Genomic DNA, 23,492 nt, shown 5'->3' on the forward strand with positions numbered 1-23,492 from the left:
CTATTGGATAGTGCTTCATCTCCAAAAGCCAAATGATATCGCTCGATGCATGGTTTCGGTGTTGAACTATATTTGAAATTATTAAAATAAATAAATAAATAAATAAAAAAATCATTGGACGAAAGTGCTCGAAAAATTTCTATTTCTCACACAAAACAACTACTTCAAACTGCTGTGGAAAATAAACCAACCGGCTTAAAACAAGGTAATTTAAACGTAAAACAGTCTATTCTTTAGAATTTTAAATAGCAGAACTCTAGTGCCACTAACTAGTTTGCAAATTTTTTTTCCAACCACTTTTACACCAGCAGCTTTTGACTGTACAGCAGCAATTTTACTAGAGTGAATTTTACATATGTCAGTCAAAAGAGTTCACCGAGTCAGCAGCATGCCTAAAAGTTTGCTTCAACAAAGCACAAAAAAATCATGGGACACAAATTCCACGCGTTTATTCCTCTAACTTTAGGCACTCTCAAACAAAGTATCTTCATACTGCCAGAATTCACTGGAACAGACACTCACCAAATTCGACAAGCTAGCAGTGGCGGAAATAAATGGATACAAAACTGCAAATTGTAACAATAGTTAGTAGCTGGCATATGCTTAGGGGAAAGATGAAGAGCACGATGAATTGGAAGTGACGGTTCTCTATCCAGCTAGCTCTTTTGCATATCCTGGGAAGCCAGATGTTCTCTCAATTCGTGGAGTGGATGTACTACATTAGGTGAAATCTGTGACCCCCAACAAGCCGACTATACACCTTGTCTAACAATGATGTAGTCACTACTGTAAGACATACTCAAGTTCACTCCAAACTAAGTTGTATGTGGTAGCCAGAGAAGACAGACTTCCAAATATGGACAAAACCTAGTCAACGTTCATTTTTGATATTGTGATTTATCATTAATTTGATTCTAATATATTTTCTTACATTTTTTTTTTTTTTTTTTAAATGAAGAAACTAAATTAAAAGCAATTTCCAATTCCATATTTGGAACAGATCCCATTCCCATCTCAAAACCAAACCATGGGGATACATTCATATCATGCAATTTTTAATCATCAAAATGTGTCTTTTTGAAAAATTCAAAATTTGATTTTTTCGAAAAAAAAAAAATCTATAGTGTTGTATGTATCTGGAATCTCTCTTTATAAGCTTTAAAATGGTACCTTAATCAATGTCTTCTACCGTTGCGCCGAAGCAAGTACATCATCTACTAACTTTCGTTGGATATATATGGTTAGCATTGTCTCCTATGTTTCTCCGCAGGAGTTAACGACGAATATTTAATCGAAAATAAAGTTATTGCTGTGCAGTTTTAAAGTTTACTTCTGAAGTAACAAAATTATGTCTAATTATGTAAATTATTTAGGTTCTTTATGTCAGTCCCAAATGGAAATCAAGCAACTGTCTTTTACGAAATTTTTCGTAAATTGAGAAGTTTATGGGTCTAATTTCGAAACCTTTTCACAAATCAACTTGAGTGTTCTGCTTGTTGCACACACTGGTGATAGCGGTCAGAATATAAAATCTCACTGTAAGTTGAAGCCTTGTGTTGATTTGAAATGGAAGGTCCGTTATCGACAGAGGAATGCGCGAGGTAACCACTACTCATTGAGGCATAGGCTTTTATGTTATGCTTCACTCAAGGTGATTTCCAGTGGTTTCGGAAATTGCCATTACGCGACAGCAGAGCTTCCTTTCTAATGGCAGCATGTAGCAACGCAACTAGGCTAGTTGTCGCTCGGGGCAAGAACTCGCCTTAGCCACCCTCCCCTTGACCAACGAAATCAAAATGCTCCCCGACTACATCAGATATTGACATAAAACAATAATTCTCCTATTCCAGTTTTTCTTCAAGTAGTAAAGCTTGATTTCAAAATTGTAGTACATAATTTAATTTTTAGTACAAAGTAAAACACCAAACTAATTAGTATTTGATTGCCAAATAACCTCAGAGTAGCATGGTTGACATATTCTTACAGTCTTATCATAATAACTGCAAATCACAATGTAATGCGAACTATCGAGATGTTCACATGTGTACACTGAATCAACAGTCTGTTGCTTTAGAATAGAAATATGTAATTATGACAAACAGTCAAGTTGTTGTCTTGAGTATTATACTCGGACATTTTGCAAATCTCTTAAATCAATATAAGTTAAATGAAAACACAAAAATCTGGAACTAAAATTTGTTTGCGTGCTCTTTTGGCTGCAAAGTTTTTTTTTTTTTTTTTTTTTTTTTTTTTTTTTTTTTTTTTTTTTAATGTCCTCAAAAGACAACTTTGAAGCTAACTTATGCTGTATGGATATGATCCTAAGATTGATAAGTCCTTGTTGTCCTGTTAGAGGTTAATTTCAGAATTCCTGTTAGGAGTTTCAGAGGTTAATTTTTATCATTTTCAGTTTGCTAAAACTCCTTTCCTTGCGTTATAGTGAAAATAAATATTTGCCCAGTTTTGTGTCCTCCCAAACCGGCGCCCGGGACACAAGTCCCGGTTGCCTCTCGCCTTAGTTTCGTTACTGGCAGCATGAAATTCCGTTAGATAGCATGAAATTCTATCTGTTTAACATGTAAAAATGTGTGTGTCCCAAGGTTACTCCCGCAGTCTCAAAGTGACCCCGTTTTACGTTACATTATTTTCTATAATATGCCCCTGAGTGAAAACTATTTGTACCCTTGATCGCTGCAAAAATTTCTTTGAGCTTTGCATTTTTCTTTATCAATCACATCTTTTGATCTAACACATGAGACAGCAAAATACTGTAATAGGATGTTCCATGAAGAAATCGCGCCCCTTTGGGAGGTGATAGGGGACGTCATTCTAAGCACAAAAAACTACGACCATATATTCTATTCTCAATGGTTTGCAAGCTACAGGTTATTAATAGAGTCTGATTTTTATGTAATATCAACCCCCTAAATATGTACATAAGTATGTAACAAAAATCACTTTAAAATGTAAGAAATACAGGGTGTCCGAGAATTATCTATACAACTTTACGACGTTATATTTAAAGAAGTTAAGGTGATATTTACATGCGGTTTGTTGCATTCAATGCAGAAAGTCTTAAAGTTTTTTCTTTTACAGGCGGTTTTGTGCATTCAATGCAGAAAGTCTTACAGGTTCTTCTTGTGTCTTTTACAGGCTAGCAAACAATAAATGAAGATGTGGACACCACAAGAAAAAGCACAGTGTGTTGCCTGGTACATAGAAACGAAGTTGGAGACTCAGGTGTAGCAGAATGTAAGGACCAAGTATGCACGTGATCCTCCAACCAGAGCTACAATTAAAGCTTGGTATAAACAATTCATGGAAACGGGAAGTGTTCTGCACCAGAAAGGAGCTGGAAGACCAAGTACCAGTCAGGAAGATGTGGAAAGAGTGAAACAGGCCTTTGTGCGTAGTCCAACAAAATCTGTTCGCAAAGCGGCGAGAGAATTGAATATGCCCAGGGCTACGGTTCATGATGTTCTTCATAAACGGCTGAAGCTGCACGCCTAACTGATGATTTGCTGCAGCGCACATGGGCTGAAATTGATTTTCGTCTGGATGTGGTTCGTATCACACATGGTGCCCATATAGAGGTGTACTGAACAGGTAACAATAACTTCAAGACTTTCTGTATTGAATGCAAAAAACCTCATGTAAATATCACATTAACCTTTTTCAATATAACGTCGTAAAGTTGTATAGATAATTTTCGGACACCCTGTATGTAATATTATGTAAGAATATGTAATATTACATATGTTACACATTTATGAAAACGTAATATTAACACGCGTATGAGTATGAAATATTTAAACGAATTATGAAAATAAAAAAGAAAACTACTACACTTTATCCTGCTTAATGCAAGTCCCCTAATGAAGTGAAATGCTTGAACAGCTGAGACATCCATAAGTCACTGACGTGACCGATTGCAGGATAATAAAAATCAGACGCGAATGAAGGAAGATGTGAATCGGTTAGAGAGAAACAGGAAAGCCCCGAGAAAAGCAATGCATACGGCATTTGTACGTCAGAAATCTCATGTGGTGTGGTGTGATCCCGTTTCAAATCTAGAACCTTTTACACTAAATGCGCATCCGTCACCACGGCCCAATCTGTAAACGAATTAAACGCAATATACAAATTTAAATACTAAAAGCAACTTAAGACGAAATGCATTGTTTTATATATGTGTATTTCATACAGGGAAAAGCAGTCCTATATCTTTTAAACAATACCAGCTGAGCTAAGATTGAAGAATATTTCCACTAATGAACATTTTTAATTTGAAATAAAGTACTTACAAAAGATGTGCCTGCAGTTCAACTGTGTGTTGTTGCACAACGGGTTACAAGGTACATTTCCAAATGATCAGAAGTAACATTTTGTCGGCAATCGGATAAAATATTCTTGTATGCAGAGAATGATCTCTTCACATCACATGAGGTAACAAGAGCGTATTTCAACAGGAGGATGTAGTTGGGGGAAATATCTTCAGGGGAAGAGTTCTTGTTTCACCACTGAGAATCTCACACACTGCCCATAGGCTGTCGTAACCCGGGTTTCTCTCCAGCACTGCATTTAGTTTCTTTCGAACTTTTTCTCCTACATCTCCACACACACCTTGCAGCAGTCTCTTTGCATCCTATATGATTTAAGTGGATTCCGGAAGAGGCCGCCCAACAGTCTCTAGCTTTTTAATGTTTTTAGGTAGCCAACCAAAATTGCTGTCAATGTATGCGATATCACACGCTACTTTTGAGTCATTAAACAGTTTGTGAGCAATGCCAACTGACACAGCAGACTCCAATGGAAATGAATGAACAACAGGCTTAATTTTTTGAAAATGTTCATTGTAGAAATGTACTGCCTGTATCCAAGTGCCCCATCGCGTTAGCACAGGCTCCGGAGGAAGTGGCACGTCTGGCAGTTCATATCTGTAAACTTGAACACGTTGTGGCGCCTTAACAAACATTTTTTTCGTGGAAGAAACTAGTTGATTTACTTCGCAAAAGTTGTCTCTCACCTCTTCAGCAACACGCTGGAGATCATGGGCCATACAGGTGAAATGAATTATGTGAGGGTAAAAAACTGTAAGTGCTCTAGCCGCTTTTAACATGTACGCTGCACTGTCTGTATAGAGAACAAGGACATTTTCTTCCTGAACTCCTCCGGGCCACAACACTTTAAGACCATCGTTTACAAAGCGAGCAATCGTGGAATGATTCATGCGTTCCAGCAATTTACTCGCAATAAGATAGGATTTAGATGGAGCATCTTCACTTAACTTTCCAATCACTAAATTTTTCTACATAACGTCCCAAAACGCCTGTTGTTTCGTTCACAGAAATCCAAATATATGAACTACCTATTTCTGCCCTAATACTAGAGTACTGTCCTGTTGTCATTCAGTTGAACAAGCGAAGTTCTTTAAAAGCTTAGGTTACCTGCTATGATATTGCCATTGTCGCCAGCTTCTTGGAACGAACTCTTGTAGTAAATTCCTAGAAGCACACTAGCATACAGTTTTAACTTGAATTGCAGGATTTGCTTTCATCTTTTTTCCCGTCCGACCTCCGATAACAATCAAATAGGCTTCATTTTAGGAATTTCCTGGCCAGTCGCCTGTCAGGCACGTGATCTGTCTTCCTCTAGAGTTGAGAATAAAGGGCGCTGCTAATGTACCCCGGTGGGAGGATTTTTACTTGTTTCTTCTTATATTTCTTTTGTTATCGGTGAAAATTCTGCGAAACATGGTTTGACAAATAAAAAAAGATATATATATATATTTCTCTTTCGGTAAAGAAACGAAAAGATAGACATGACAAAATTGAATTTAGATGCAAGCCTTGCACAGTTGTAGTTTTTTTCTTTCTTTTTTTTTAATTAAAATTTCAGTAAACGCAAAATTTTAAGTGTTTTGTGTAAAAAAAAATATATGCAGAAACCATAGAAATATGTAATATTGGTCAAAATATGTAATATGAAACTTGAGTTGAAGCACCCTACAGGCGTGAATCACAAACATTTAAGGATTTGACGAACCTACATATGAAGGAAAAAATATGTAATTACATACAAATCCGGACATTAGTTAATTATCATTCTGACCTTATGTTGAACAGAAGTATTTATTGCTCAGTTTGTAGTTACTCCACAGAGGTGAGACATAGCGCATTTTAATGGTGATGAAATGGACTTTCTAACAGTATGTGCAACATGTGGCATTGAAAGGAAGGCAATGGGGAATTCAAAAGATACTAACAAAAATTCCTTGTTTCTGACGTAACAGATTTTGCTTAGAAACACTGTGACCGTCTCAAAATACTCCTTTCTGTAGAACAATATTGTTGCCTATGTGAGGGAGAGTATAAATATTGCAGCAGTACTTTCATTGGTTGTCTACTACCAATGTAATGGGACATTTGACAGCAATGCATCAGAACAATGAAACAGTTGTCTTGTTAGGTAGTCCAGGATAAGTAGCCCGATGCGTGAGTTATCCTTACTGATCGTTTGTCTTGAGAACATACCATACATTTTTAGTGCAGATTACGCGAATATGGTATATTGTTACGAATTTTGTGATAGGAATGCTGTTGTAGAATATCATTGTCCGCTTTTCAACCGGCGTGTTCCTGACAAAGAAGTGATTATATATACTTACAATTCGCTCCGTGAAACAAGCATAATTGCAAGTGCTCATATTTCTCCTGAACATGATAGCCAGCAAAGTTTAGAAAAACAGGAACACATTCTGGAAGTCGTGCAACATAGTCCCACGGCAACAACACGACGTCTATCGTCTCATCTTGGTGTTCCGTGAAAAGGTTTGGCGAACATTACGCACATGCAAAAATTATATCCATTTCATGATCAGCTTGTGCAGCACCTGTAGCCTGGAGATAGTGCAAATAATTTTGACAATGGATATGTGCACATTGTGACGTCCTACCATTTATATTATTCACTGCCAACGTCACATTTATCAGGAATGACATCTACAACACCCGTAATAGACATGTTTCGTCAGTGTAAAATCCATAGGCTATATTGGCAAACCATTTTCAACAAGGATTTGCAATCAACGTTTGATGTGGTATGGTAGATGGTGTGCTCCTCGGTCCCATAGTTCTGGAAGCATGAATGAACGATAATGCTCATCTCCAGTTCCTGCAAAACACACTTTTCGATCAACTCGACATTTCTTCCTCCCCGCTGGTCTAGTGGCGCGCCCCTGCTCCCTGTAGGAGAGCACAAAAACTTAATTTCACAACCATTTGCTTTCAATAATGATTCATCTTCTTTGGACTAGAAAGCATACCTGTGGGATGTTAAAAAAAAACATTTCGACGACATTCCCTTGGCTATAATCACTTCTAATCCAACACGATGGGGCTCCTATAAATTATTTCAGATTTTGTGAGCAACTATATTCCATGACAGTTTTCCAAAACGTTGGATTGAGGGGGAGGTACCATTACATGGCCTCCTAGAGCACCCGACCTCACTCCCCAACATTTGTTTATGGGGTTGATGAGGAAATGTACTAGAGTAAGGTTAACGCCCGGGAAGAACTACAAAGACTTCTTTTCTGCTAACCTGATTACAGACCGTACAATTCACTCCAATATGCAACACAGTATATTGCTTAGAGAACAGAGAAATGTATTGAGGTGGAAGACGAAATTTTTGAACATTTGTTGTGAAACTTTTTCTAAAGGCAACTTTCTCTAGCCTTGTAGATGATATTCCTTACATGCTCATTACTATTCATTACTTTAAGATTATTCACCCTTTCCTCTTCATTAAACTACATTATTGTTAATTAGAAAAAAATGAAATGAAATCTGTGAGTTTTACGTCCCACGCTTACACCGGTTAGACTAAAGGAGACGGTGATGATGAGTGATGAATGAAATGGTGGAATGAAGAAAGTGGGAGGAAACGGGAGAACCCCGAGAAAACCCACGCACACGGTGTTTGTCCACCACATATTGTTAATTAGAAATAATTCTCTCTCTGTTCCTACTTTGTACAATACAGAATGAAGTAGCTTTGCACCCTGTAAGCAAAAATCCCTCTCGGTATTTGGGGACCCAACCAAGAACTGCTGAACGACTGAACAAGGTTTTATTTATTTATTTTTTGCTCTATTGTCTTCCATTCATTTACAATAATGCAACATCCTGCATACCGTTGGAAGGCTCATTCCATCTCCATTTAAATGTGTAATGTATGACCTTTATAGATTAACTATAGGATAAGCAATAAACACTTCCATCCAACGTAAGATCAAAAATGGTTAACAAACTGTAGCTCGTAAACCGTTAATAAGACACATGGCCATAGTGACGTTTTTGCTTAGAACGACCTCCCCTACCACCTCCCAAAGAGATGTGATTTCCTCCTGGGACAAATTGATAAGGTCTTAAAACACGAACAACGAAAAGACTATTTTATTCACATTTAAAAGTCATTATTTACCTGATGCTCTATCACCACAAACAACACATAATTCCACAGTCAACCCCAATGATCGGGACTTGTCAGGAACCAAGTTATTACCTGGTTCCATTTCCAGTGGCTGTTGCAGCTCCATCAAGCATCGACTCCAGTCAGCCAACTGTCTGCAAATAAAAGGGCACAATTACATGTTTAGTTTGTAATACTGAGAAACATTTAATGCAATAATTGTTTAGGTAAACTTTGCATAAATACAAGACCACCACCTATCAAATTTCTAAAATGTTCTTTACTAGAAGTTTCACGCAATTAGCACATATGCCTATTCTGAGATTTCGTGATTTATATCTATCTATATATATATACAGGGTGTCTCACCTAACTTTGCGACCTCAAATATTTCCGAAATAACAAAAAATTTAAAAAATCTGGTTAAGCAAGAATGTACTCATGCCAGAGGCTTATTAAATTTTGTAAACAGCAAGTGCCCCCAAGGATCCCATCATAGGGCCCCACGGGCCAACTCCAAAATTTCAAGGGGGCCGCGGTGGCTCAGTGGTAGAGCGTTCACCTCTGGCGCTTGGGGTCCCAGGTTCGATCCCAGCCCCCGCCAAGTGAACTTTGTGGTGGACAAACACCATGTGCGCGGGTTTTCTCTTGGTTCTCCCGTTTCCTCCCACTTCTCCATTCTACCATTTCATTCATCACTCATCATCATCTCCTTTAGCCTAACCGGCATAATCGTGGGACGTAAAACTCAAATATTTCATTTTCATTTTTTTTCGAAAATTTCAAATGGAAACCCCTGTTTTTATTGCAGATGCTGATTCTACGATCAAAACTATGCAACTTTTACTTGAAGCACATTTTCGTTGCTCTAATAGATGACGCTGTAATCGCAAAAAGAACGAATATCATCATACGTACGTCCCCTAACTTTGCGACCTCAAGTATCTCCGAAATAACAAAAAAATGTAACAAATCTAGTTACGTAAGAATGTACACATGTCAAGAGCCTATAAAATTCAGTAAACAGTAAGTGCCCCCAGGAATACCATCATAGGGCCCCAGGGGCCAACTCAAAAATTTCAAATGGAAACCTATTTTTATTGCAAAAATAATAATACTACGATCAAAACTAAGCAACTTTTACCTGAAGCACATTTTCGTTATTCTAATAGATGGCGCTGTAACCGCAGAAAAAGAATATCATCGTACGTACGTCTCCTAATTTTGCGACCTCAAATATTTCCAAAATAACAAAAAATGTAACAAATCTAGTTACCTAAGAATGTCAGGGGCCTATAAAGTTATGTAAACAACAAGTGCCCGTAGGGGTTACATCATAGATTCCCGGAAGCCAACTTGAAAGTTTTAAATGGAAACCCCCTATTTTTATTGGAGATTCTGATTCTGCGATCGAAAGTAAAGAACTTTTAGTTGAAGCACATTTGCGTTATTCTAGTAGCTGAAGCTGTAGCAAAAATTATTGAATATCATCATACGCTTGTACGTCACCCAACGCTAGTGATAGCCTAAATACATCGAGAAATAAACTTGCAATTTAAGTACGTGTCCAATCATTTTAAAATATCTATTCAACTAACATAAAATGAAGTTATCTTCATCTTCCCAAAATTCCAAATAGAAATCCTCTCCATTAATGCAGATTCGGATACTGCGACCGAAAATACGCAACTTTTGGTTTAAGTATTTTTTTCGTTGTCCTCCTAGATAACACATAAATCGCAAAAATAATAATATCGTTGTACCTGAGGTTGATAAATGAAAGGCCGGTTCAAGAACTGTACGTATTTTCGCCGATCCCAAGAGGTTCATCCAATACATGGCTGAAGTAGCACTCTTATTGGCCACGTACGGATGACGTCACAAAGATTCAAGTTCAACCTGCTACTATGCGTGTTGCTTTCGTTTCTCTGTTTAATGTGTGCGTGTGTTTAAAAACAGAGAGAGGAGGTTATCAATATTATTACTTGTAAAATACATTGCATTATAATTCTTGATTTATGTTCACTTCTTACGCGGTACAAATAAATTATCCTTAAATAAGTCTTCGTCCAAATAAAAGTGTTATAAAACGCACTTCATATGAATGTTGTTATTGACTACAATTTTAACATTTTTATTAGATTACAGAGACAATATTAGCTAATGGTCCTCACAATGAATACACAGGTTTTTGCAGAAATCGTGCACTTTGTTGTGTAACACCTTTTGATTTCAAATTTATGTACAGAACTTGGGTTCCACTCAATTGATGAAGTAAAATTGAAAACTTCTTGGCCTTGTTACTTTTGCTATGTACAAAAATGTTTCTAAGAGTAACTTTACATTACACGCTTCAGTTCGTCTTTATTTGCATCCAAAAGTAGGTCTGGTTTAGAAGTATTTTGCGGCAAATAACGTTGTAGTGTCGTTATTGATAAGCCATGCTCAGTTCAATTGCACGAGAAATGCCTTCCATACTGAACTAGATGGCCATTATTAGGTAGCATTCTTTATGAACCACATAAGGATACCAACTGGAGTGTACAAAGTAAATTGCATTGTATTTCGTTGGAGTTTAGCATCCCTTTCAACACCAAGGTTATAATGAGACATGGACCTACTGCTTCACATGGAATCCGAACCACGTGGGATTACACCGGGAATCGAATCCGGATCTCCTGGGTCAAAGACGCGTACGTTAACGATATAGTTCCAGACAATGCAAAGTTAACCCTGCTTTTCTTTAGAATGAATATACCAGGGTCAACTTTACATCGCCTTAAACTTTAAACTAGTGGTTCCCAAGGGTCAGCCTTCTGAAGGGGACTTGGAGAACAAGCGAGGGATCACAAGCTGACTACAGAAATAAACTATAAAATTGTCAAAAAAACTTAACGTATGTTACGTGTTTGATATTTTGTCTTTCTTATACTCCCATTCGAGACTTTGAAGTAATTAAACACTTAATAAATATAAACAGATGAAAACAAGTCGAGTGGTTGAGGTTTGGAGTCCCATTCAACAGCAAAGCTATATGAAACTTGAAGCTACAGCTTAACGTATAATCCTAACTACGTAAGTTCTCGCCTGAAAACACTCAGGTCTCCCACGCCGAAGACGTCTAGTGTTGTTGTTTATAAGTTTGCAACACTATACTTACATGGTTCAGTGTATAGAGAAACTAGTTCCTAAGAAATTCTCTTTCGTTTCTAAATTACTACATATAGCTTCATAATGGGTAGGTGGATAGCGTACACACCTTTGACGCAGGAGGCCCGTGTTCAACTCCCGGCAGAAGCTCATGAGGCTCCTGCTGAAAGGAACGCTAAATTCAATTTGAAAATCAAATCTAAATTACTACATCTTTTCTGAAATTTGACAGGTTTTTGAATGTGATTTCAAAATATGAAGTAAATACAACATACGATTGTCTGCGGTATTTTAAGGCTAGTGTTTTCACATCTGTTATCCTTGCTCTTAACTTCACTCCATGTGCTATTTAGGTGTCTGTTTTCTTAGGGCCCCTACACTTCCCAGTGGATTATGAAGCAAATCCTTTTTGAAAGTATTCGTAACAGAATGAAAATCCGCTGATGGAATAGGCCATTTAAACATTACGAGTTTCGTATAGAGATAATTTAAAAATTGAACTCCTGCAGTTCGTACGTGCATTGGACGTGGAGAGATGTTTTGTAACAGATGTTATTGTCGTGTCTTTATTGATAATGGTTGCTTGATGCAATTATATCATCAAGCGCGTAAAATACAGTTCAATCTCTGCTGACTGGTCTGTACAAGCTAGTTTTTCATCAAATTCGCACAAGGGCAGGGTGAAGAAGGAAGCACAAGTGCGAGGTTGTAAAGAGTAAGTGATCATGTTTAAAGCAGTGGTTCCCAACCGTTTACCTGGCGCCTCCTTCTTAAATCCTGTATACTTCTCGATAACCTCCCTCCCACTCATTGGCCACATGTGCTTTTTTGTCTGATTTCAGATTCAGCATTGAAATCTCAAGTCTTCAATAATAATAATAATAATAATAATAATAATAATAATAATAATAATAATAATAATAATAATAACAATAATGCAATCATAACCATATTTTCATCTTTAGTTCCCTAGTAGCTATATGATTAGCATAGACGTCTTCGGCGCGAGATACCTGAGTTTGATTTTTGGCGAGAATTTATGTAGTTAGGATTTTACGTTAAGTTGTACTTCATATAGCTTTGCTGCTGAACGGAACTCCAAACCTCAAACTACTCGCCTTGTTTTCATGTTTATATTTATTAAGTGTTTAATTACTTCAAAGTCTCGAATGGGACTATAAGAAAGACAAAATATCAAACACGTAACATACGTTAAGTTTTTTTGACAATTTTATAGTTTATTTCTGTAGTCAGCTTGTGATCCCTCGCTTGTTCTCCAAGTCCCCTTCAGAAGGCTGACCCTTGGGAACCACTAGTTTAAAGTTTAAGGCGATGTAAAGTTGACCCTGGTATATTCATTCTAAAGAAAAGCAGGGTTAACTTTGCATTGTCTGGAACTATATCGTTAACGTACGCGTCTTTGACCCAGGAGATCCGGATTCGATTCCCGGTGTAATCCCACGTGGTTCGGATTCCATGTGAAGCAGTAGGTCCATGTCTCATTATAACCTTGGTGTTGAAAGGGATGTTAAACTCCAACGAAATATAATGCAATTTACTTTGTATAATCTAGTTGGTATCCTTATGTGATTTATAAAGAATGCTACCTAATAATAGCCAACTAGTTCAAGTTGGTGAGCATTTCTCGTGTAACTGAACCGAGCATGGCTTATCAATAACGACACTACAACGTTATTTGCCGCAAAATATTTCTAAACTAGACCTACTTTTGGATGCAAATATAGACGAACTGAAGCGTGTAATGTAAAGTTAATCTTAGAAACATTTTTGTACATGGTAAAAGTAACAAGGCCAAGACGTTTTCAATTTTACATAATCAATTGAGTGGAACCCAAGTTCTGTACATAAATTTGAAATCCAAAGGTGTTGCATAACAAATTTCACAATTTCTGAACAAAAAAAAAAAAAAAAGTATTCATTGTGAGGACTATTAGCTAATATTGTCTCTGTAATCTAATAAAAATGTTAAAATTGTAGTCAATAATAACATTCATGTGAAGTGCGTTTTATAACACTTTTATTTGGACGAAGACTTATTTAAGGATAATTTATTTGTACCGCGTAAGAAGTGAACATAAATCAAGAATTATAATGCAATGTATTTTACAAGTAATATTGGTAATAAGTAATAAGTAATAAGTAATAAGTAATATTGATAACCTCCTCTCTCTGTTTTTAAACACACGCACACATTAAACAGAGAAAGGAAAGCAACACGCATAGCAGCAGGTTGAACTTGAATCTTTGTGACGTCATCCGTACGTAGCCAATACGACTGCTACTTCAGCCATGTATTGGATGAGCCTCTTGGGATCGGCGAAAATGCGAACTGTACATGCTGTATGATGATGTTGCTAAGACTTGCAAACAAAGTTAGAACACAAGTTTGTGATAATACTATTCTTCAAGAACTGATATTTTTTCTGAGAGCTTGTGGACACTATGAAAGTTGATTTACTTTAGCTCTCCGTTGGGTCATGAAGTTTCAATTAATAATCGGGCATAGTGTCAAAAGAGAATTAAGTTATTCATTTTGCCATGTTTATGTAGATATGTATAATGCGATTTGATTTGAATATAGACCATGTGATTTTACCTGACAGATAAAATTGAAAGTGAACACACAAGGTTGATCGTTGGATCTCTTAAAGTTTAAAAGGACATCATTATTTTGTTGTTATGGTTATGTAGATGTGCATAATTCCATTTGAGAAGTGGAAGTAAATATGGACACGTAATAACAATGTAACAATGTTGATCGGTAGATCTGAGAAGCAAATGGGCTGTTATTTTAGTGAAACAAATAATATTTGACCAGAAGACACATATGTGTCACCCCTATGTCATTTTCTGTAAATACTTATGATTCATTGTAAATTACGGTCCAGCAACGTAGAAGCCATGATTAGATACTGGTAGCAGTAGGCATTATTACAGAGAACTTCTCAACACTCAAGCTGTATTTCTACTGTATTTCAAATGCTCTCAAAGTAAAGTTCTAACGCTCTTGATGATACGAGGATGGGCAATAACCGAAGGTCATGTGCTGAAGTAAGGGTAATATTTAACGAAAAAATTCGCGTTCCACACAATCCCATTTCGAGATCAACTGTCGAGTGTATCGTGAGACGCGTCGAGAAAACGGTAACTATAAAGGATTGTAACATTCCTGGTCGACCGAAATCGGCGACAAATAGCTTGATGTTGCAGTCATTTGTTGAAAATACTCAACTTAGCATTCATAAAGCTGCGGAACAATATGACATTAGTCCATGTCTGCGAGAAAAATGTTAAAGAAAATGAAGTTCTACCCATACAAAATTCATGTGAGACACCAACTGAATGAAGATGTCTGATCGCTGTGTAGAATTTTGTAAAGATATGAGGAAACAAACCAATGATGATCCTACGTTTCTTACCAGCATTGTGTTCTCTGATGAAGGCACGTTCTACCTAACCGGTTACATTAACAGAAAACAATCTCATCCTAACCGGTTACATTAACAGAAAACAATCTCATTGATTTTTTCAAACACACTCTACATCCTGAAAAGTTGAATATCTGGACGGCAGTGCTAAATATACAATAATTGGGCCTTTTTTTTTATTATTAATAACAATTTGACTTCTGAACTGTGTGAGGAGATGCTTTGAAATCAAATAGTACCAGCAATGAGAGATACTGCAGAAGACAATTTTGCCCACAGATGGTTTCAGCAAGATGTACAACTGTGAGCAAAATAAATGGCGCGTTTCTTTATTCTGAAGTTTTTTGAAAATATCTCAGTTTTCTTTATATGTTCGAAATTTCGGAAGGTTTCCTCAGCAGGAAACGTTAATAACAAACCCGTTTTTAATATTTGTGTCAGATATTAGCTTAAAATAAATAAATTAGAAGCAAAAAGCATTAAATTCACCGAAATTACAAAAATTACCAACTCTGCTAAAGTGGGAATTTTTCAAGAACGCGAGGGATTTCTTTAGTTCAACACGAAGCAGCGACATCTATGTCATTGAGAGAAATGTGGATTAAATCGACAAACGAAAATGTTTAACGAAATATTTCTAGTATGTCTTATTACGTGCATTATCTGCTAACTCCTACTATATGAATCTATGTAAGAATTAACAAACAGAGAGAGTTAAAAGTTGAAATTGCCTATCGAGAAAGACGAATTGGTAGCACGATCATAATGAAAATCGTGTTAACCGTAGAGCAGGTTCATTTCACGTAAGAAAGTGAATAGCTCAACTAGTTAAAGCAAAGAGTCTGTATGCCGGAGGTAGTTGGTTCGAGCCCCATAGAAGTGCAATTTTCATTTTTGTTACTACGGTTATTTTACTTTTTTTTATGTGGTAAAGGATCAAATTTGTAACATGTGTGTAAAACTCATAACGATACAAAATAAAAAAAAAAATGTCGTTGTCGCACTTGCAGACAGTTTCGTAATTATTTCCCCTGTGCTCACTGCTCACTGGTGCATAACGAATGTTTTCCAGTAAATGTCAATTCTAATTTGGGGAATTTTATAAAGTTTCACAATGTTTACCACCAGATAGTCTTCTATCTACTTTTCTGCACACTTTGATAACAGATTTCCCCATTAAATGTTTAATTTTCCCTATATATATTAAATTACGGAAAAGTTTTGCAATGTATTTGTCTTAATGGAAATTGTTTTGAATTTACCACATGAGGTAAGTAGCCCGAAGAAGAAGAACTCAAGTAACTGATATTCTACGTAAAAGCAACAAATTGTAGAATGATGATGCTTCTTACCTTCAGCACATAATCTTTACGTTAGAGAGTCAGAAAGAAAAATCCTGTTTTTTCCTCCTCTATGACTACTCATCTTAAACCTCTATATTTAATGATTCGTGTCACATAATTTCGGCGCTCCAAAGACATTCATATTTAATATTATTATTATTATTATTCCTGAATATACCACCCTTACATAATGTAGTAACCTTAGACATTATTGGGAAATAAGTGCTGCAATAAGTACACACATGTCGAAGTGAAAATGTCTTGAAGATAAAAATGAGACTGTGGATTGTTTAGATTCAAATTATATAGTTTTTGCTATGATGTATTGAGTGTTTGTTCATGGTTATATATTTTATAAATATGTTTTTGTTTAGATCGGCTTTTCATTGGAATTATAGATATTAAAGTAAATATTAATATTTACATTTTAGCAATGATTGGTTTAGTGGAATGTTATATATATGTGGAAAACTGCATATGTCGTTAGGCCTAACTTGTAAGCCTAACATTGTAAGAGAACTTTGCGACTAAAGTATATAATGCAGCACCCAACACAAACAATTATAACAGGTATAACAATGGCGCAGTCTTGAAAAACATCGACGACTCCCAGATAAGATCATGCAAGGATAGATGCATAAGTAAAGTTTAGTTCGACTGAATATAGCCAAAGGTGGTATCTGAAGAATCGTACATCCTATGCAGATGTCGGAGCTGTGTGCTCGTTTGGAGCTTTGTGTTCATATTAAAGTGAGCTGTATGCTCAGTGGAAGCTCAGCAGGAGCTTTTAGAGGAGCTGTGTGCTCAGTTGGTGCTCAGGAGGAGCTTTTAGAGGAGCTAAGTGCTCATTTGGGGCTTTGTGCTCTGATTAAAATGAGATTTTTGCTCAGGAGGAGCTGTGTGCTCAAAAGGAGCTTAGTGCTCATGCATTAGGATGTTGAGGTGCTTCAGAACAGGAAAAGCTTGCAGTACGTTAATGAAGAGCTTGCTGGTGACAAAAATTGGACGAAAAGTACGAAAGGCTATTTGCGACGACCCGAAGAAAGTTTTGGAGTTAACTACATTTGCGGAGACCCGGGGAAGATATTGGGAAATAAGTGTTGCAATAAGTACACACATGTCGAAGTGAAAATGTTTTAAAGATAAAAATGAGACTGTTGATTGTTTAGATTCAAATTATATAGTTTTTGCTATGATTTATTGAGTGTTTGTTCATGGTTATATATATTTTATAAATATGTTTTTGTTTAGATCAGCTTTTCATTGGAATTATAGATTATATTAAAGTAAACATTCATATTTACACTTTAGCAATGATTGGTTTAGTGGAATGTTATATATAAGTGGAAAAATGCATATGTTGTTAGGCCTAACTTGTAAGCCTAGCATTGTAAGAGAACTTTGCGACTAAAGTATAAAATGCAGCACTCACCATAAACAATTTTTAACAGGTATAACATACATCTTAGTTTAAAGTGCTTTCTTTAGTAATAATTTGAGCAACCACGTAACAAAATTTAAAATGTAGGAGGGGGCACGTTGTTTTATTTAGCCCCTCTCTTTTCAGCACCCTCCCAACAGAAAGTATATAATTTCTGACAAGCAGAGCAGACAAAATGAATAAGAAATATATTTAGAGCATCCTTTCCTTCTTCGTGAATGGAATATCACGTAGCATTTTTATTCTACCGAAGACGACCGTAGGCGGTTATGGTTAGGTAAGAAAAGAAACACCTAATCTATTTATAGCGCCCCTTGCCTGTAATATTACCGCTTCTTTATTTGTTCGAGGGTGCCCTACACAACCAAGGGTGACAAACAGAATAGGAAAAGTTTCTAAAGCTTACAAAGCACTTCATATTTTGTCAGAAGCAAGGCAGTGTATACACAGCATTGCTTTCGTTAACAAGTGTTTCACCCTTGAGTTGCTTATAAAATTAGGCAGAATAAACTTTACGCTCCTTCGGAGTCCTCAATATCTTCTACCAGAATTTAAGGAAGGACGCAAAGCCCCATTAACCCCCCGTCTTGTAACGCCACTAAAATTAAATCTAGCGGATCGTAAATAATAGTATCGAAAGTTAACAGGGTCTGCAGGAGTTGACTTGGATATTTCCAACATATTTCCAGTGTTTCAAGTATCAGAAGCAACCTGTTTATAAAAGGAATGACTACTAAAACGATGCTGTTTTTTCCAATTCAAACATTATTATCATAATGATAACACTTTAATATAAACTACTTTACAGTCGCTTCAATTAAATTAATTTTAACGTATTACATTATCACATCAATAAGAATAACAACGAATAATAATAATAATAATAATAACCTATAATCAGTTTTCCTCTCACTAGAAATTTCTAAATAATATTAGTGGTGTAAAAATTGTTGAAAGTGTATAGAGAAACTTTTAGTATCTGAATGTATGGGGACAATGCGTTGAGGTACACTTAATCCTGCTATCTTAAAGCCTGAGAATGTAATGATTAGATTCTGTACTAAATTAGCTCTGTACTAAATTAGAAGTAAACGTTTTAAATAAAACAAAACATCAATTGTAGGTCTATAAATATGCCGAAACTATCTCCAGTAATACAAGGGTGAATTCAAGTGATATAGTCTACATTTCATGTTCACAAGGAAAATTTCAGGTCTCTCCCTCTTGCCTACTCACAAGTGTATCACAAGATTTTAGAAACTTCTGGTTTCACAGAGACAGATACAGAAAAGCATAGGTTTATTTATTTGATCTCTAGTACCGTCACTTGCCAAATTTCAACAGGAAATGTCGTACAGCATTTGGGTATTGTTACCTACAGGAACAAGAGAATAGAGTGCTGTAGAATCTCTGCCCTGAGTAATTAAGATTATTTTTAACTGAAAGTAGATATTAGTTTGTGAATAACATTTTTAATTGCTTTTATTTGAAAGGAATGTATTGGACCTAAAACTGCGAACAAAATATATTTTATATATTTTAAATTAATGAAAACTGAAACGCGTGCCTTTTCATCTTTTTCATTATGTAAAGAAATGTAGAAAAGGTAATGTGCGCATGATGTTAATATAGATCTATGGTCTGAGATCAAAATGCTTGCTTAAATAACTGTTTTTAATTTCGTAAACCTTTTAGTAAAGTAAGAAATGAAAATGTCGTGAAAGTTAGGCGATTAATTTTGCATACTTAGATGTGATAAAAATTATTTTTAAAATGCTGGAGAATGAAATAAATGGTGGAAGATGCTTGATATGACATTGTCAATGTCCTTTACTTTCATCAGGGATGGCCAACACCTCGACCGTGGTCTACTACTAGGACGTAAATCCTAACAGGTAGACCTCGGTGCACTATCATACTGTCTAATCCAATCAGGCACACCCATTTCGGTGGACAAATTACCGTTACAATTTAATAGTGCTAAATAGAAACGACATTTTAACAATGTCGAGAAGAAGATACCTACGCTATAGTTGTATGATATATAAAATCCTTAAAACTCAATCCCCACAATATTTATATTGTAAATTTACAAAGCGGTCACAAATTCACTCACGTTACGCGTAACAGTGAGAAATTCAATGTACAAAGACTTGAATTGAAGATAGTGCAAGGATCATTTTCTAGAGCAGGTCCGAGAGTATGGAATGCGATACCAAAAGCTCTCACGGAAATAAAGTCATTTAATTCATTTCGAAATACATTAAAATCACATTTGATGAAATCCCAGCGACTGGCCTCTGGCACTTACGACATGTACAGTTTTATGTAACAACTTACCTAAATCCAACAATATCGATACTTTTTATTGCATATGTCACTTGTTTATTTTCTGATTTATTCCTTTAATTGTATTTTTTTAAGTTTTTTTTCCTGTTCCTTTTGATGTGTAATGTTTAATATTGTATTCTTTTGACAAGGGTTAGGTGGTAGAGCAGCCATGGCTGAACCTCGCCCGCTTCAATAAAGACATTTTCATTTCATTTAATTTAATTCAAATTACTAATTTCTGATATATTAACATTTTTTATTATATAAAACAAAACAATTATGTTTGTTTTAAATATTCTTCAATTTTATGGTTTTCGCCATTGTTATTTACTTTTCATTAGGTCCTCGTTATTAATTTATATCAGTGATTCTCAACCTATTTCCTATAATGATCCCTCTTTATAACATCCTGTTGCCAGCGACTGTTATATCTAAGTTTCTGTTCTTAAGAAGCGTTTATGTGGGTTTTTTAAGCTACCTATTGCAAAGGAATCACGATATTAGTTAGGAGAGCCAATTTAGACTTTTTTTTTTTTTTTAATTGCACACATTACGGAGAAATGCTAACGAGCATAAGGACGTTTTTGTTTCACAAGCCGCGTTTACGTTCGGTGGCCAACATACTTAACTAACAAGTAAAACTTTTCGAATCTTTCCTCCTTTCCACTAGGAAAATGCTGGACAAGCACTATTAATGTAGATTCTCAGAGTTTTTTTGCCTCCTCTTCCTTTTCCATTGTTATTTAGTTTGATTTCCGTGTAGCGTTCTGTTCAGCAGCGAGGGTATGAGACGTGCACCTATAGCTTAATGTGAAATCCGAACCACATGAGCTTCCGGCAGTAATTGAACCCGGTATCCCTTTTTCATTTTTATTGTTATCACTACTGTTCACTCATTGCTAAATATTAGAATGCAATTCGGATATACAGGTTGTATCTTTAGTAAATAAAAATAAATAAAACCCTCCTTACTAAATTACAGTGAAACAACAACGAGAGTGTTAATGAGGAATTATATCGACTTTGCAATAAAGATTTCATTTCACTCGTAACTGTAGTTCCTATATGTGTTCTTCCGTAATATTTATTATCAGTTCATTTCCCTAGACTTAGTTTTAGAATATACTTGGTATAACATGTCACTAAATTACGAAAGGGTTCTCAGTCTGTACGGACAGTGTGAAGGTGTTACTGGGCCTCTTGAACGAAAGGTCGGGAGTTCGATTCCCAGTCGGTGAGTATTATGAGTTTTTTTTGTGTTAAATTTAAGATTTCTACATGTGGCGCTTCTTGTTAGAAGTTACAATTTCTATTGCTACTTTTTTGTAATTTATTAATGTAGCCCTCAAAAGGTTTTTATGTGAACTCGTCCCTAAATTAATAAGACGTCGAATGGCCATCTGCATCAATAACCGCTTGTATTCTTCGCGACATCCCATCAATAAGACGACGGAGGTAGCGTTAGCTTTGCGCAACGTCCCCCAATGCGTCTTTCACTAAGTTCCAGAGAGCAGCTTGTGCCGTGGGTGGCGAATTAGGAAAGCCTTAATCACTCTTCACCTCAGCCCACACATTTTCGATCGGGTTCATGTCAGCCCCACGTGGAGGCCAATCAAGAACATCTAGATCAGCCTGTTCTGCTAGCCAATTCCCAACTACTCGACGTGTGGACGGGAGATCTGTCGTGCTGAAAGTTGATTACGTCATCAGGATAAAGTTCTCTAGCAGATGGCAGCATGACATTCTGAAGAATGTGCAAATACTGCGCACCCGTCAAACGTCCCTCCATCCGATAGAGTACTCCTAGGCCCTTTGATGTTAAGAATCCCCAGGCCGACACCGATACACGACCAGTGTCGTCTGTGATGGATGTATCGTTGGTCATACCTGGTTCCACTCGGACGATACACAACGACTGGTCCTGAATTTTCAGAGACGAACACGCACTCGTCGGTGAAAACAACATCGTTCCAGTTGCGATGCCTGTTCGCTTCTGCAAATTCAAGCCGCAGTCGAATGTGATCTTCCGAGAGGACTTCCTTTGAGCCGCACGACGAGCGAAAAGGCCAGCTTCCCTAAGCCGTCTTCTAGCAGAGAACCTAGAAGCTGGGAAATTTGCTATTTGCATCAGCTGTCGAGAGGTCGTGTGAGGTTGTTCCTGTGCAACATCAATGAACTGATGGTCTTGCTCTTCTGTTGTAACACGTTTCCTCCCGCAACCGGGGCGTCTACCAGCTTCCGGTACAGTGTCTCGGTACCGCTTCATCCACCGTTGAGCCCTTCTTGGGCTAACCCCAAGACTTACTGCTGCTTGCGAGACACTGCACCCCACGTTAACAAGGACAAGAATGCCTTCCATTGCGCTCTATCTATTGGAGCTGATTACATCTCCAGCTTGGGTTTGTAAAATACTACTCCTAAGAACAAACGTGATTGGCAGATAGCAATACTGAACAGAATTCCACAGAAATGCATGTTGAATTTACGTTTATAGCCACCCTTTTGTGATTTGCCCTCAAGGTCAATCGAGCGGTAATTCAGTTCCGTGCGTGTTCTTAAGCCGTGTTCGTATTGCTTCGAACAGTTCTGACGTATTTGTTTCAATAATAATAAATTTACAGCACGATCATAATGAAAAGAATGCTTCGTAATATAACAGATTTCTTTCGCGTAAGAAATCGAAACTCAGTTGGTCAGAGCAACTAGTCTGTACGAAGGAGGTTGTTGGTTCGAGCTCAGTAAAAGTAAAGGTTTTTATCATTGTTTTTCCTTTTTGTCAGGAAAAATCAAATTGTGACATCGCGATATCAAAATGTATTTGGTTAGGTAACTTTGTCTCAGTTAAACTTTCAATATCAGTACCCATCTAAATTATTTCATTGAGATAAATGTGGATTAAATCTACAAACAGAACTTTTAACGAAATAACGACGTATGTGTTAAATACACCAGGTCCATATTACTCTGATGTTTACTTTGGTTACCTTACTCATTCTGCTCACGGCATTTCCCATTTTCATAAACGAAACTATTTTGCAAACTTTTTAACTATATTACCTTAAGTGTATAATGTTTGTCCGACTATCGCAAATGTATATTTGTCTTCTATACTGTTATTTTTTTCTTATGCATGTCTTATCTTGATCTACTCTATCTTTGTATGATTGATTTCTAAATAAAGGGCTTTAAAAAAAAGTAAGTTAGAGCAGCGAGTCTGTAAGCAGGAGGTAGTGGGAAGCATAGATGTTCATTTTACTTCGACCTCACTCACCCTCGCCCTCGCGCGCCCTCACCCTCGCTGCC

General features: G+C 36.6%; 1 protein-coding gene across 12 annotated transcripts in view; it reads right to left on the reverse strand.

The window, feature by feature from the left end:
• The window catches only part of Hr78 (Hormone-receptor-like in 78), a 240,782-nt gene that overhangs the window by 81,135 nt on the left and 136,155 nt on the right, over positions 1–23,492 (reverse strand). For all 12 annotated transcript variants that reach the window (XM_081762701.1, XM_081762697.1, XM_081762698.1 and 9 more), the window contains one exon: positions 8,488–8,630. In XM_081762701.1, coding sequence (XP_081618827.1) covers positions 8,488–8,630 — 143 coding nt within the window. The remainder of the gene's footprint in view (positions 1–8,487; positions 8,631–23,492) is intronic.

The sequence above is a fragment of the Thermobia domestica genome, chromosome 6 (genome assembly GCF_964235325.1).
Source record: "Thermobia domestica chromosome 6, izTheDome1.hap1.1, whole genome shotgun sequence".
NCBI lineage: Eukaryota > Metazoa > Arthropoda > Insecta > Zygentoma > Lepismatidae > Thermobia > Thermobia domestica.